The sequence below is a fragment of the Myodes glareolus genome, chromosome 16 (genome assembly GCF_982192425.1).
Source record: "Myodes glareolus chromosome 16, mMyoGla1.1, whole genome shotgun sequence".
Lineage (NCBI taxonomy): Eukaryota > Metazoa > Chordata > Mammalia > Rodentia > Cricetidae > Myodes > Myodes glareolus.
The window spans coordinates 66,794,600-66,810,755 of record NC_142041.1 but is presented as its reverse complement, the minus strand read 5'-3'; the positions used below and the strand labels follow the sequence as shown (position 1 = coordinate 66,810,755).

The 16,156-nt window shown below is 35.9% G+C and overlaps 1 protein-coding gene and 1 long non-coding RNA gene across 8 annotated transcripts in view; one reads left to right on the top strand and one right to left on the bottom strand.

Annotated features, from left to right (window-relative positions):
* Window positions 1-16,156, top strand: part of Il7 (interleukin 7) — a 40,558-nt gene that overhangs the window by 6,148 nt on the left and 18,254 nt on the right. Inside the window, exon 2 of the mRNA XM_048420753.3 lies at window positions 711-844. Coding sequence (XP_048276710.1) covers window positions 711-844 — 134 coding nt within the window. The remainder of the gene's footprint in view (window positions 1-710; window positions 845-16,156) is intronic.
* Window positions 1-16,156, bottom strand: part of LOC125391409 (uncharacterized) — a 66,159-nt gene that overhangs the window by 36,128 nt on the left and 13,875 nt on the right. For 2 of the 7 annotated variants that reach the window (XR_015735152.1, XR_015735151.1), the window contains exons 2-5: window positions 12,799-12,899; window positions 1,719-1,835; window positions 1,470-1,623; window positions 356-438 (exon numbers count right to left, since the gene is read on the bottom strand). This is a non-coding gene — a long non-coding RNA (uncharacterized LOC125391409). Of the gene's footprint in view, window positions 1-355; window positions 439-1,469; window positions 1,624-1,718; window positions 1,836-12,771; window positions 12,900-16,156 lie in introns of all 7 variants that reach the window. The other 5 variants (XR_015735150.1, XR_015735153.1, XR_007229114.3 and 2 more) reach the window with 4 other exon arrangements.

Below are 16,156 nucleotides of genomic sequence, written 5' to 3'. Positions count from 1 at the left end.
CCCTACTGAATATCTTTCAGAAGTCTTTGATTTCCCTTGTCATACAATTTTATTATATATATATACATATATATTAGTATATATAGTATATAGTATATATACTATATATGAGAGAGAGAGAGAGAGAGAAGGAGGAAGGGAGGAGATGTTTATTTAATTTTTTTTCATTTTACATCCCAACCCCAGTTCCCCATTCCTTTGCTTCTTCTGCCCCTCACTTCCTCCCCATCCCACCCTATATCCACTCTTCAGAGGGGGTAAGGCTTCCCTTGGGGAGTCAACAAAGTCTGTCATACCAAGTTGGGGCAGACCCAAGTTCCTCCCTCATGCATCAAGGCTGAGCAAGGTATCTCACCATAGGGAATAGGCTCCAAAAAGGCAGTTCATGAACCTGGGTTAATTCCTGGTCGCACCATCAGGGCCCACTCCCGGCCTGCTCTGCAACAAACCAAGCCATATTACTGTTGCCTATATTCGTAGGGCCTAGTTTGGTCCCATGCAGCCTTCCCAGCTGTCAGTCCAGGGTCTGCGAGCTTCTGCTAGCTTGGGTTAGCTGTCTCTGTTTCATTTTTATAGATCTTTCTGTGCTATGCCAGAATTCAGATGTATGTTTAAAATTCTTATATATAGGTGTTCATTCCAACTGTAAAACACAACCTTGTGTAACATGCTGTGGCATCTACCTTGGGCTCATTAACTGTTGGGTGCAGTTTCTTTTAGATATATCTTTGGAATTCCTCCCCTGATCCTTGTTCTGCTGCCCGTCACGTCATCTGACTGCCACATTCAAGATAAAGAAGGGAAAGCATATGAGAGTGTGCTGATGGTCAGCATCGATGAATTGGTACGTGCTTGTTTTGTTTCCTTACATTCTCACCTGCAGGGAAATGTGAACATACTTTTGGTATTTAGTCCTATAATCAGAGATCCCCTGTGATTCTTGACCAGGAAGGAGGTAAGTAGCTGCAATCATGCCCATATTTCAGCCTTTCAAACTTGATTATTTCTCTTAGAAGTGTGAGTCAAATTCTTCCTTCTAATGTATAAGATGCCTACTGTCATCTACATGTTTTATTTGGTGAGGCCTATGAATTCCCACCTTTAAGACAGAATCTTTCATACATTAGCACAAGATGTCGCATCACCCGATTGTGTATTTCTTTGGTTTCTTCCATCAGAGTTTGTACTCTTCTCCACACAAATCACATCCATAATCAGTAGACTTATATGGAAATATTCCATACATTAGCAGGATTTTAAATAATGCTGGCTTTCATTTCAAATTGCATTTATTTATTGCTGGTATATATACAGACGTTTGTTTTTTGTAAGTTAACCTTGTATCTTGTAATCTTTTAAAATCACTACTTTGTTGCAGGAGTTTGTTGCTGATGGCATTTCTTTGTGGTTTCCACATACACAGTCAAGTAAAAGTTATCATGTAAGGTTGATTTAATCACTAGACTTACCTGTTTAGTCAGACTCAAGTCTTATGTGGCAAACAAAACCCTTCCCTAATGTTCATAAGACAGAAGACATTGTTGAAGGTTTTCTTTTCTTCCTCTTTAATATCCCTGCTACATACACTGAAGTGGACTCGTGCCTTGGAAAATTGTTTTGTCTCTGGAAGAGTTAGAGAAAATGCAAGGTGGTTAATGAAAAGTGGGACATAAAGTTCTATGTTGTTTGCCAACTGACAGGAAGCGAAGCATACCCACCACACAGTACTTTCTACATTTTCTATTTCGTGATATTGGGAAATTGAGTACTTTAAATGTTGCTTCTAAATTGATCTTTTTCACCAAGATGATATATGTCTGATTCCATTGTATTACCTGTGCACAGAAATAAATAGTATTATTTCAATAGCAGTCAACAAGTAAAGGTGCATATGCAAAAAATGTAAAGAGAGGGGACTGAGAGAAGAGATTGTTGTAAATTTAACAGAGGAGGTTTATTTAACCAAGTCATGTCACATCTCTTCCTGAAAATAAAGAGTAGATTATCTCAGCACATTTAGCCAGAAACCAGAGCAACAGCACTGATGTTACTCCTGGTGGCAAGGCATGGCTACTCTTGTGAAGATGGACTGAGAAGGCACGGGGCAAATCTCAGTAGGTCTAACTAAGTAATGGCATGGCAGTGTGATCCTAAAGATGTTTTTGTTAATCTGAGGGAAAGAGAAGAGAAAGTCACCACGAATTGCTACTACCAACAGACTGCAGAGCAGATTTAATCACTGAGAATATGCTAAAGGCTTGACAGACCTTAGTAGATTTTTTTCTGAAGGAGACCTCATCAGTGCTAGAGTATATAAAATGCTTGCTGTGATCTGGTGTTCTTCCTTAGCAAAATGACTTAATGTTTAGAATTCCCAAAAAAAGAAAGATGCTCTTATCTCATGTCTTTTTGTTAATATTTACCTGCATGTGTCTGTATGAGAGTGGAGTAAGTGCCTCTGAGTGCCTACAGAGATCATTTGGGGTATTGTGTCCCCTGAAGCTGGAGTCACAGGTGACTGTAAGCCACACTAATTCCAGTCCTCTAAAGATCAGGCAGTCTTCTTCACTGCTGAGCCGAATATTTATTTAACTTCACATTTCTTCAGTTGCTAGTTACAAAAATGTTTTGTATGTTTAAATTATTATTGGCGAGGGAGTGTAGAGAGATGACTTAAGGGTTCAGAACACTGGCTGCTTTTCCAAAAGGCCTCTGCTTTGATTCCCAGCACTCACATGGCTAGCAACCATCTGTGATTCTAGATCCCCAGGATTGTAGCATTCAGGAGGCAGAGGCAGGTGAGCCTAGCCTGGTCTATAGAGTGTATTCCAGGATAGCCAGCGCTGCACAGAGAAACCTTTCTCAAAATTAGATAGATAGATAGATAGATAGATAGATAGATAGATAGATAGATAGATAGACAGACAGATGAATAGATAGATGCTAGACAGACAGACGAATAGATAGATAGATGACAGATAGATAGATGATAGATTGCTCCCTTTCAGAACATTTCCTGGTTGTGCCAGTTATTTGTAACAGTTGTTCATAGTATATTCTTCACAGTTCTGTGCATCAGTTAGTATCTCCTTTTATATTTTTGGTTTTACTAGTTTAGTTTTCCCTTTTTCTCTAACTAAACATTTGCCAATTGTGTTTATATTTTCAGAATATCAATGCATTTACTTGATCTATTTTGGTTTATGATTTCATTTATTTTTCTCTGAAGTTTATTTTCTATGAACTTTATCTTTATTTTGTAGTTTAGGATCTTTGAAGTGTACTGTTAGCATGTTTATTTGGAAATTTTCTATTTACTTTTGATGTATTCATTTATCATTATAAACAATAACTAATAAAGATGTGTCTTATAGATTGTGATATCTATTGGTCTTCTTTTAAACGATTTCTAGTTTTAATTCATTGTGCTCTGCAAAGACACATGATATGATTCCTTTTTTAAAAGTTTTATTGATATTTAATTTGTAACCTAACATATGATCTATGTTAGACCCAAGGGGGAAAAACATTTCCATGACTGCTTCATTAAGCAAACTTCATGCAGAGGTGCACAAGAGACTGGCCTGACAGCTGCTTCACCTTACACTGGGATCTCTGAGAGCAACCCTTCACTGGCTTTAGAGGTTCCTTTTATGAGGAAGGGCAAGGGTTGATAGGAAACAGCTGTGGAGTTAATTGACTGTTCGGAAAGAGGTAACAAAAATAAGTGCAAGAAAGCATCCTGTGGAGGGAGGATCATCAAGGTGTCTGGGAAGACACGTTTTCACAAGGCAGAGGGCAGTCATCTATCACAGGTTTAGGAATTTATCGGGCAAAGTGGTGGCTGGATTCATGGGGTCACAAGTTCAGCATAGAGTGAAAAGTGTGGTTTACAGGATACATCAGGTTCAGGAAACTGAAAGTCATTCTTGTAAGATATGGAGACTTAATAATGATCTAAGATAATATGGATCCTTAATGACAATGTGGCTCCTGCTGTGGTTTCTCGCTTTTCATTGATTTTACTGTGCCTGCAAAAACACATGATATGACGACTTTTTAAAAAACTATTGGTATTTATTTGTAACCTAATATATTATTTATTCTGGAGAATATTCTGTGTTTCAAGAAAGAAAATGTATATTCTAGTGTTGTTGGTTGAAATGTTTTCTAAATACCTATTAGGTCCTTTTATTCTATAGTATGCTTCAACCCTAATTTTTACTTGCTGATTTTCTGTTTCAACTATTTTCTTACTGTGAAAATCAGGTGCTAAAGTCTCCAACTAACTAGCATTGCAGTGAATCTCTACTCTTGGGTCTATGAGTGTCTGCTTTATGTATTGGGTAGTCTAGTGTTAGGTGCTTAGGTATTTATAATTAATACATATTCTGCTCATTGATTGCTTTATTAGCATATTATAACTCATATCACTTTATTTTTCTTTGCATTGTCTATCCTCAACACTTTAAACTTGTGCTTGTCTTTGCCAGTGGGTTTCCAATATATAGCTGTATAATTAGGTCTCACTTATTTTGTTGTTATTCATTCATTGAATCTGTCTGTGTCTTTTAATTGATGACCTTCGTGCGTCTATATTCAAGGTTATTTTCTATAAATTTAAGCTTTCTTTAGTCATTTTGCTGTTTTCTTTTTCTGTTTTATAAGATATATCTCTATATATAGCCCAGGTTGGCAGTAAATGGATAATCCTCTAGATTCTGCTTTTCAAGGACTGAGATTATGATGTGAGCTATCATGCCAAACCAATTTATTGTTTATAAAATATTATTGTCTTGTTTGTCCAATGTTTCTTTTTATTATTATTTATTTATTTATTAAAAATTTCCACCTCCTCTCCGTCTCCCTTTTTCCTCCCCCTCCCCACCTCCTCCTCCCTCTCTAGTCCTAAGAGCAGTCAGGGTTCCATGCCCAGTGGGAAGTCCAAGGTCCTCTCCCCTCCATCCAGGTCTATAAAGGTGAGCATCCAAACAAACCAGGCTCCCACAAAGTCAGTCCATGCAGTAGAATCAAAACCCAGTGCCATTGTCCTTGACTTCTTAATCAGTCCTCATTCACAGCCACATTCAGAGGGTCCAGTTTGATCACATGCTCCATCAGTCCCAGTCCAGTTGGCCTTGGTGAGCTCCCATTAGATCAGTCCCACCGTCTCAGTGGGTGGACGCACCCCTCGTGGTCCTGACTTCCTTGCTCATTTTCTCCCTCCTTCTGCTCCTCATTTGTCCAATGTTTCTTTCCACTCCAAATAATTATCTTGTACTTCAGTGCTTCTCCATTTTTTCAAGACTTAATTCTTTTTTCTTTTGTGACTTTTTTGTCTATGAATTTGTACAGTAGTATATTCAGAATAGTAGTTAGCATCCTTATTTCCAGTGAAGGACTCTGGTCTTGTGGTGGTGAATTCTGTCAGTTTTTACTTTTCTAGAAAAGACTTATTTCTTCTTCATTTATACTAGTCTTGATTGGAAGGCTTTTTTTAAGTCAGAGTTTTAATGTATCATTCCATTCCTTTCTGGCACATATGAATTTTGTGGATAAATCTGCTGTCATTCTAATGAAGTTTCATTTATATGTGACATTTTTCTTACACTGGTTTTAGAGTTCTATGTGTCTTGTACTTTCATATTTTGAATATGAAACTATTCTAGAGAAGGTCTTGTTTGAATGAGTGCAGTCAGAACCCTTGGAGCTCCTTGTATCTGGTTATCTGAGTCCAAATTTGAAGATGTAGGGACTCTTTAACTTTCATTCTGTTAAATGTGCCAGTGCTTTCTCTATGTGTGTTTTGTGTGTTCTTCTAGAATTTCTGTAGTACAAATAATTTTTCTCTTAATGGTATCTTAAATATTTCAATATTTCTATGTACTATTTTAACATTTCTATATATTAATTGTTCTATCCCTTTATTTTTCTGTTGTTTTCTTTATTTATTCTATCTTTTAAGTTTAGAAATTTGTTTTTATGTTTCTTCTCTCTATTTCTTTAAAAAAAATTTTTTATATTTTTTTTATTTTTTTTATTTCTTTAAATTTAAGACTGAAATATACACTTCCAAGATTCATGATGACTTGATAGAATTTCAGTGTTGACTCTCCTGATCATTATTATTTTTTTGCTTGTTTACTTTGGTTTTGTTTTTCTCATTTCATTGTGTCACTTATCCACACCCTCTTGTGTTTCTTTAGCTTCCTTGTTTTGTTTCTTTTTTTCATACGTTTTATGGATTTCCTTCCATTTGTGATCTATTCCTGGAGAATCAATCTCTACCTCACTGGAGGTATCACAGTTCCTTGACTTTTCATGAATCTTAGTTTCCCTGAAATAATTTATGCACATATAATGAAACACTTCTCTTAATTTATTGAGTATCTTTTATATGAGGACAATTTTTCATATAAATAAGATGTAAAGTTATCAGTCAATCCTTTATCTGATTCCAGATAACTTAAAAAGTTTAATGTTCATGTGATTTCTTTAGGTGTAACCAATGACAAAGAGCCTATGAGTGCCTTGATGGTCTAGGTTGAAGTGACTCATAAATGGAGTAGTCCATTGTTTAAGATGAGGTGGACTTCTAAATGTGTATGCCCTCAGGCCCTATAGAAGTAAGCACTTGTGGCACTTCGATATGTGATGGCAGCAGTCATGGTTATGCTGATACACAATCTGTAGAACTCTTTCCAAGTACCACAAGACAGGAATGGGTGGTGACAGTTGCTAAATACCCATCATTCTGAAGCTATTATGAAGAAAATAGAGAATTATCTTCTCCAGTTCTTGTGATACAGAAAAATGCGCTCTCTGGGTTACAACCCAAGAAGGGATCCCGTAATAGGACATGTGGGACAAGCACAATGTTACCAGTGAATTTTTCCCCATTGGCTTTGGTCAAGACCCATGGCCTGTGGAAGAGATCATCTTTAGTTTTCGTGGGGACAAGTGTAAATGTTACTACAAGGCATGATCCTGGTGGCTAGAGTTCTGGAGCTTCCAGACATTTACTTCATATTCTCTAGGTGTAGCATAGCAAGTGTCAGTGATGCTGGAACCTCTGAGACGTCCTGGAAATAGAGCATCCACACCCACACCTTTGCCCAGTTCCGACTGAATAAACATGGGTGATATTAGCTTCTAACCTAGGCCATGGATTGAAGAAAAGGCCTTCGATACATTTACAGGTTGTGTAAAAGTGTGACAGGGTTTGTAGACTGGATTGTCACAGTTTTTGAACTGCAGGATAAGGATGAGATTGTCCCAGTTTCCTTCAAATTAAGTATAAGTAGTAAGTATAAGTCCTACATGGGCCATGTAGGACCCTGAAACTATAGCATGATGAGGGATCTGGTATTTGTATTGTGACGGGCAACAGAACTACAGCTCCTGATGGAGTCATAGGCCCTCACAACATCCACTACAGCTCCTCATGGAGTCATAGGCCCTCATAACATCCACTACAGCTCCTGATGGAGTCATAGGCCCTCACAACATCCACTACAGTTCCTGATGGAGTCGTAGGCTCTCACAACATCCACTAGGTTTCCAAGCGCTGTATTAATTAACAGAGGGAGAGTAGGCATCCTCACCTCATTCTTGATTTTAGAGGAAATGTTCTGTTTGTCGCTACTTAATACAAAAATAACTTTAAGTTTGTTGAATATAATCTTTTCATCAAGTACCAGGAATTTTCTGATATGAGTAAGTTTAAATGGCTTTATAAGTGTTTTATAAACCACTTTGTTTAACCCTTACTTGTATGGCTGCACCGTTGAATTCTTAGTCATCAGAACAGATTTTTGTCTATATTTCAAAACAGCATCTTTGCTAGAAATGTGCAGTGTCTGAAAATAACCCAGTCTAGTTATTGTCAATTAAAAGTAGCCATAGTGTTATAAATTAGGTTCTAATGAATAACAGAGTTGTAACTTCTTATATCTTTGCCTCTATTTCTTTTCTGGGGTTCTTTACAGATTGAATCTCTATCTTTGCATTTATAGCTTTCAAATAGCTCCTGATCCATACTTTTCCTATGAACTTTAGAAAGCATTTAATTCAAATATCAACAGAAATATCTAGCTACCTGCACTATATATACTAGTGAACTAATTATGTATCACTTTTAGCCTGTTCTCCTTCTGTTTACTTGGTTTATTCATTAGCATTTGACTTATCATTGAATCCTGACCTCCTGAATCATCCTTAACAGACCCCTCTTCTTCATCTCACTCATCATTAAATTCCTTACACTTAATACATTTCCTTACCATTTGTATAATCCTATTCATGCTGTTGACTGCCCATATAAATGGTCAAGACAGGCCATCTCCTGATCTCCCTGGGACTGCTTTCACAGCATGGGCCTGCCTCATTTCTTAGTCTCTGGATGTGCATTTTTCCTCTTTCTGACACTTGAGTTATTTTTCTTAAATTTCTACCATAAGAATGATACTCTATTGTACTTAGCAACTCTTTCAAGTTGTGGGATTCAACCTTTCACTTCATTGATTTGCTAGCAGAAGTGATGAATGAAAGGTCAAATTATCATAAATTGTTACTTTACAATATGTCTAAATAGGGATGGCAAGACACTTAGAGGAATGAGTAAAATTATTCAACAATTTAAAAAGTAGCCTGAAGACTTGAGTTCAGTTTCTGAGATTCACATAAAGGTTGAAGAAAGCCAATTGTACAAAGATGTCCTCTGGCCTTGATCCATTATATACCTACACACATAAAAAATATAAATTTGAAAAAATGTACAATTATGAACATACTGTTTAAATGTTTGCAAATAACAAAAAAATTAAATTGACCAAAATAGAAATTAAATTATATTCAACTAGGCTGGACTATAAAACATTTCCTATATGCAAACATAAGAACATGAATGAGAGACTGGGGAGATGGCTCAGTGGTTAAAAGCACTGGGTTTTCTTTCACAGAAGCTAGGTTCAATTCACATGGCAGCTTACAGCTGTTTGTAACTCCAGTTCCATGGTACCCAACACCTTCGTGCAGGCAAAACACCAATGCCCACAAATAGAAAATTTTAAAAGAATGTGAATGAATGCAGTATAATTTAAGGAAGCAAGTTGTATTTTAAGAGCTAAATATTTTTGCTTTATAATTAATTATTTTAAAAAGACAAAAATAAAAATTAAAAGACAAATTCACGTTGAAGAGATGGCCAATAGTTAAAAGCACATTCTGCTCTTGCAGAGAACCCAAGCTTGGTTTTCAACAGCAATGTCATGTGTCTCACAAATAACTTTAATTTCAGCCCCATGGAAGCTGATGCTCTCTTCTAGTACCTGTGGGTACCTGCACTCACATAAAGATCCCCCCTCACAGAGAGACAGGGAGAATAAAAATATAACAAATCTTTAAAAATTCTGCGTATATTTTTGAAAGATTGAATAATGTGTTGCCTATAGGAAATTTACTTTTAAAGTAAACAAATCCATACATTCAAAGTAGAGAGATGGAGAATGATAAAGGTGAAATGACTATTTCAGATACAGCCAAGTACAGGCCAATGATGATTGTCAGGGATAAAAATTGCCATTATATAATAATAATAATATGTCCATTGCTCTGGAAGGAACAATGATCCTTAATGAGCATGTGTCTTTAAAAGGCATCAAAATCTGGTATTGAGAATAATAAATTGAAATGCTCCAAAACTCCTCTGGAAAACTAGGTAACCAGTTTTCCCCTTCATTAAAATGAAAACAATGTTTGTTAACTACAGCTTGGATTCCTTTGTCATTACTAAGCATTATTGATACTATTTGTTTGTTTCCATAGCTACACAGTCTAAATCACCCATGTTTAGGCCCATTTCATTAGAACCCAAACTTTAAGTCCATTTCATTAGATTAGCAGGATCCTTCTTTTACACCCTTCAAAGGTCCTACATTCTACCATCCTGTTGTTCCATTAGACTCTTTTTGGATATGCCTATGCACCCTGTATTCATTGCTTCTAAGCTGGTGCCCAACAGTTACTAAGTATATTATGTCTGTACTAAAGAGTTTCCTATCTTTTATTAGAATTAAAAGTAGTACACAACAAGATAGGAAAAATTCTATACAATCATAGACATCAACTTGGTAATGATTACATACAGTAAAAAAAAGAAGTTTAAAGGTAGTTGGATAATTTGGCATGAAGAAGTTTTCAATTGCCAACTCAATATGTTCTATTTGACCTCATAACCTATAAATTTGGTACATTATAATCTCCATGATTATTTAACCTTAATACAGAGATCTTGTTAACTCAATCAGATATTGTGTTAAGTATTGGATTTACGGCTTCATGCATGCAAGGCAAGTCCCCTATCATTTGAACTATACATTTGAGTCTTGTGATAGAGATTTTATTCACATTGGTGCGATATAATCACCTGAGGACTTAACAGTAGAACACTTTGTCTAGCTGGTGAAAGAAGAGAAGGCCAGTGATTTTTGAACAAGGAAAGGACTTGATGAACCATTCATTGCTGGATTAAAGAAGGCTACATTAGAATGAATGCTGGCATTCACAGGACAAGAGAGAGTTTCCTGATTGTTATCACTGGAGAATGAAGATCTCAGTCTGAAGATTCAAGCAAGTGGACAGGATTACAAGTATAACATCATGAAAGTAGATCCTTCCCCGAGCCTCAACCTTGACTTTCAGCTAAAATGATAAGAGGAAGCTAACCAATGGAATTAGTCTGGATCCTTTCCTGAGCCTCAACCTTGACTTACAGTCAGAATGAGGTGAATGAGCTAACAAATGGGATTAACTTATAAGCAGATCTTTCCCTGAGTCTCCAGATAAAATTGTAGACTAGTCAGACCCTGGATTTCATCCACATGACACTTTGAAGTATAGCCCAACAGAATAGCCATATACTTTCCTCAGAATAAATGGGATTTTTATAAGCCATTATATTTTAGTAAATGGTAATAAGACAAACGTAAAAGAATAATAAATTGGATGAAGTAATTAATAAGTTCACTATTAAAATACTTTAATCATTTCTTATTGCTAATTGATAGATTAGCCAAAGGAAAAAAATCAAAATCAGAAGTGTATCATTGAGCTAAAAGGTATTACAAATCAGCCTAGTCTAATTGCATTTATAACATACTTCAGAACACAAGAGCATAAAACATTTTTTTGACAAACTCATATGTTGGGATAGTCATCAAGACTGACCATATTTGAAGAGATAAAATATGTTGTTTTTTTGTGAAAATCATGTAAAGTATACTCTGAAGTCATAACATAAAAAGCTGGAAATTAACAAATGAGAAAGATAGATGGCAAACAAAAGGAGATTAAACAACATATCCTCAGATAATGTATGTCTATTATGACCTCTCAATATTAATTAAAAGTTTTTGAACCAAGTGAAATGAATATTTTCATTGAAATAATGGCAGGTCACAGTGTGATTGTTTAGATCATTGGTTACATGCATTAAGAAAGATGAAAAATAGAAAATCACCAATCCAAGTTTCCAACTTAGAAAATTAGAAAGAAAAAAATCAAAACTATTTGGAAAAAGAAATACTACTAATAATTGGAGTGTAAATTGCAAAGAAGAAATAATGTTCATATGAGTAAGAAGACTCATGACTGATAAATCTCATCTAAACTAAATCAGTCAGGTTAGTTTGTAACACCTGAAATTGAATTATCAAGAAAGATTGATTTTTATTTATGTGTGTATAAGTGTGTATGTGTATGTGAGACAATGTGTGCTACATATATGCTGGTGTTTGTAGTAAGAAGAAGGTGTCATAGCCTCTGTATCTGGAGTTACAGTTGGTTTTGCACCATCTGACATGCTGATGGGAACCGAACTTGGATCGTCTGCAGAAGCAGTAAGAACTCAATTGCTGAGTCTCACCTCCATTCCCTGTAATTGGAGTTAAAGTTTATAAAATACCAAAGTTTTTTTTATTTCCTTTTTTTAATTTATTTTATTGAGCTATACATTTTTCTCTGCTCCCCTCCCTTAACCAGCATAGTACTGAATCAAAACGAACTCAGTAAATTGACACTATATAAATTAAAAATTCGCTATAAGGGTAAAGGAATGAAAACAGTATATTCTGAAAACTGAATATTGCCTGAAACAATGAACAAAATTAAATAGATCATACATTTTCCTTTAAAGTTAGCAAAGACAGACTGTACAACAAATGCCATTAGCACACCATAAAGCCACAGAAAATAATCAAGGAGAAAACATGTGGGCTTTATTAGATTTGATAAGTTTTTGGATACAATTTTAAATAGTATACGCTGTTCAAGAAAAGGATGATAAATAGGTCTTCATTAAATTTTGCCCCTTTCACACATTGGAAAACTCACAGAACTTTACAGCCCAGAGGGTGAAGGAAGTGGATATAGATGATCAGCATTGGCTAATGAGTTATAGTGATGATGCTTCACTAATGTAGGATATTCTCAAGTGGGAAAATTAGGCTGAGAAAGGGAAGGAGTAATTATGAGTCTTAGTTTTTCTAGAAAGCAAAAATGTTTTCTTAATGTCTAAAATCATAAAATAAATATAGTTTCATACATGAAAGAAAAACTGGCAGTATTTACTTGAGTTCTCTAAATCTCAGCTCTTTTGGAACACATCTAGTTTCAAGGGAGAAAGTAATTTCCACTCCATGAACAGCATGATGGGCAGAGGGTTTTAAGAAGACTCTCATTTGGGAGTCAGCTTAAAGCCCACCAACCGCACACCTCATCACGGGAGTCCATTCACCGCACCTCATGACTTGCTCTAACAGACGACCCATTAGACTGGAGCGCAGGCTTGATGATGGGGTAGCTGTTCTGGGACACTTTCTTTCCGTTTTGCTGTAAGATAACTGAGAGAGGAGAGTGAGAAGAAGTGAGAAGGTGAGAGACAGCACAAGAGAGTGCTCGCAAAATCCAATAAAACAAGAGAAAATGAAGTGCAGTACAGTGCAGGGCAGCTGGTTGCCATAGCAGTCACTTGGCTCACTCTTTTCTTTTATCTTTCTTTCTTTCTTTCTTTCTTTCTTTCTTTCTTTCTTTCTTTCTTTCTTTCTTTCTTTCTTTCTTTCCTTCCTTCCTTCCTTCCTTCCTTCCTTCCTCCCTTTCTTTATTTTTTTTGGAGATAGTTTTTTTTTTTCCTGATTGCTCTGGAACTCATTTTGTAGACCAGGCTAGCCTCCAACTCACAGATATCAATATTAAAGGGGTGTGCCAGCACACCCAGACTGATTCACTTATTTCTACCAGAAATTTCCCTCTCTGCTTTGCTGTCAACTAATTTACTTTTCTCATGACTCTTACTTACAGTCCAGAATGACTTTATTCTGACTGCAGATTTGCTATGTCAGTCACTACAGTTTCACCATTGACTGTGTAAATAAGTTAATCACTGAATATACCTTATTATAGTAGACTAAAGTATATAAAATTTTAAAAATTACATGGCAAAGATATTGACATGCTTGAGTGGCAAGTGGCTGTCTTTTCTCATGACCACATTAAAGTAACAAAGTAATAAAATAATAGGAAGGAGACAATGGTAGCTGCATTGTAAGAGCCTTTCTTGGTTGCCCACTGTGGACTTTGCGTAGTCTCACACTGTAGAAGGAGCACAAGAGAGCTTTCTGAGGTCTCTCTCATAAGAGCACAAACTCTATTCATGACAGCTCTATCCTTATGACACAATTGCTTCCAGATGCCCTACTTCATCACACTGAGAATTAAGATTTCAACACCTGAGTCTGGGTTTATGCAAACCTTTACACCATAACAGCAAGAATGTAAAATAAACCAAAATAATACTAATAATTATACAACTAACATTCTTCACATGTTCTTTATATGAATTGAATATAATAATTAACATAGCTGTGAAATTGTGCCCTTGCGGTCTGACTAGTAGGCTGCTTACTGTAGCTGGACTGAGCTGTAGAATTAAGCACTCCCTTCTCCTGAGTGACAGCGTAGTCTGCAGAACTTGACTGTGTTGATCCACTTGACAACTCTTTTGAGAAATATTTATTCTACTGGTGACCACCTCACTTCTGCTTTACAGATTCTTTGAATATATTGAACCTGGTACTGATACACTTTGTGTCCCTAAAAATAAACCCTGGAGGACACAAGGAAAAAAGCCCACTGGAAGAGCATAGTGCTAAGACATGAAAGATCTTAAGCTTACCACTTTGCAACACACACACACACACACACACACACACACACAATGGGCTGGAGTTGAAATCAATATAAGAGCCCATGTAGGTTATAAACAGTCATAAAGTAAAGCATATAAGCAGTAATGATTACAAATTCACAGTTGGCATATTCTGTGTTGCTGACTTGGTTGCCACTTTAACATAGAATGCAACTATTACAGCATGTTAACCTTAAGGCTAATCAGTGATTATCATCTCCTAAACTGCAAAAAATAGAGTCTCAATCAGTTTTTTCAGACCTCTTGAAAATCTTATGTTCCTTAATGGTTCATTTAATTAAATATTTCTTAAAACAGCATTTACTAATTGTAATCTGCTACTGGAAAGATGAATCATGCATTCTGCGTTTAGTGGACTTTAGTAACAAAGGGGGGTATTTCAGTTTTAATAGGACACTGAAGAATGAGTAGATAGTAAAGAGGCAGTTGTCTCATATCAGAAAGGACTACTCCAGCCAAGGCTGAAATCCTGGATCTGCGATGAACTTTTTTATGTTTTTATGAAATACTTCCTATGAATTGTACATAAACTGTTAAATAATGTATGCAACTATACAAAAAACTGTCTGTCATCCTCAGTCTGAGACCTGTGAAGTAAACAATTTTGAAGGAGAGATAAGACTCTGACTCTTGAAGAAATAATTACAAAATGATGGGATGATTATGGCTTAAAATGTTGAAGGAACCAGCTAATTTGACCTGGCTGCTTAGTACTTATACCTAAACGTGAATGGCTCCATCAAGAACCTAGATGGAAATCTGAGTAAGTTTAGAAAATGTAGACGTGGAAACATTCCAGTTTGAGGAAGTGAACTGAATTTTGTAAGACCGAGTGATGCAGAGTGGGTAGTGAACTGGATTTTGTAAGACCAAGTGATGCAGAGTGGGTAGTTTTAACCGCAGAGTGGTAGAGTTAGATGAGAGGACATGCCAAGGAAGAACCTCTAGAAAGGATGTGCCAGCATTGACCAAGTCTAGCTCACAAAGGAGGCCTCCTCCAGCTTCTTTGTCTCAGTCTCCTTTATTGGCAAGACTCATTTGTTTTATCCTTGGCCTGTAGGTGTCCTACTGCCAGTCCTTTGATGAGTCTGGCATAGATAATATACTTGTGCTTTAAGTGCTACTTTTTCAAATTTATATTAATTTTACTAGTTTTAAACACACCTCTAAATATTGTTTGGTGTTTCAGTCTTTTTTCTATATGATTGCAAAGTTGAATCTCAGCCAGATGACTGGTTATTATATAACATTTTAATCACATACTGATAATATCTGTGCTATAGTTGTTTTTCTATCAATACATGTTATTTGTACAAGTTACTAATTTAGTGGTCATCACTGGTATTAAGGGCTGTGATGGAGAAACAAAATTTATGGAGAAGAAAATTTTCTGTACACCATGGTGATTTCAGAGAGCAATGCCTGGTATATCATATGTCATGGTACAATAGATACTGTATCAACATACAGAACACGTATTAATTATGTCATAATGAACAAATAAGTTAATCTTTCCTGCCAAATTTCTTTATTTCTAAAAATGAAGATAAAATCAGCATCTATACTTTATTGAGTTGGTATAAGTATTAAATGATTTAATAGACGAAGACTGGTGTAACAATGCCTTGAATCTGGTAAGAGTTTATCAGTCATAGCATATAACTCAGTATAGAAAAAAAATGCATGCAACAATGCTTTCCAAATTTGTTGTCGTACATCCATCCCTAAGAACAGATGAAAATAAAAACCTGTCACATTCAAAATGACTCTAAGTTGCTTGGTTCAAGCAAGTAAATTTCTATCAACAAACATATAAAATGATTTTGTATTTTATAGAATTCACAAACTTGTCTTTATTAACACCTGCCTTCAAATTTTTCTTAGCCATTTATT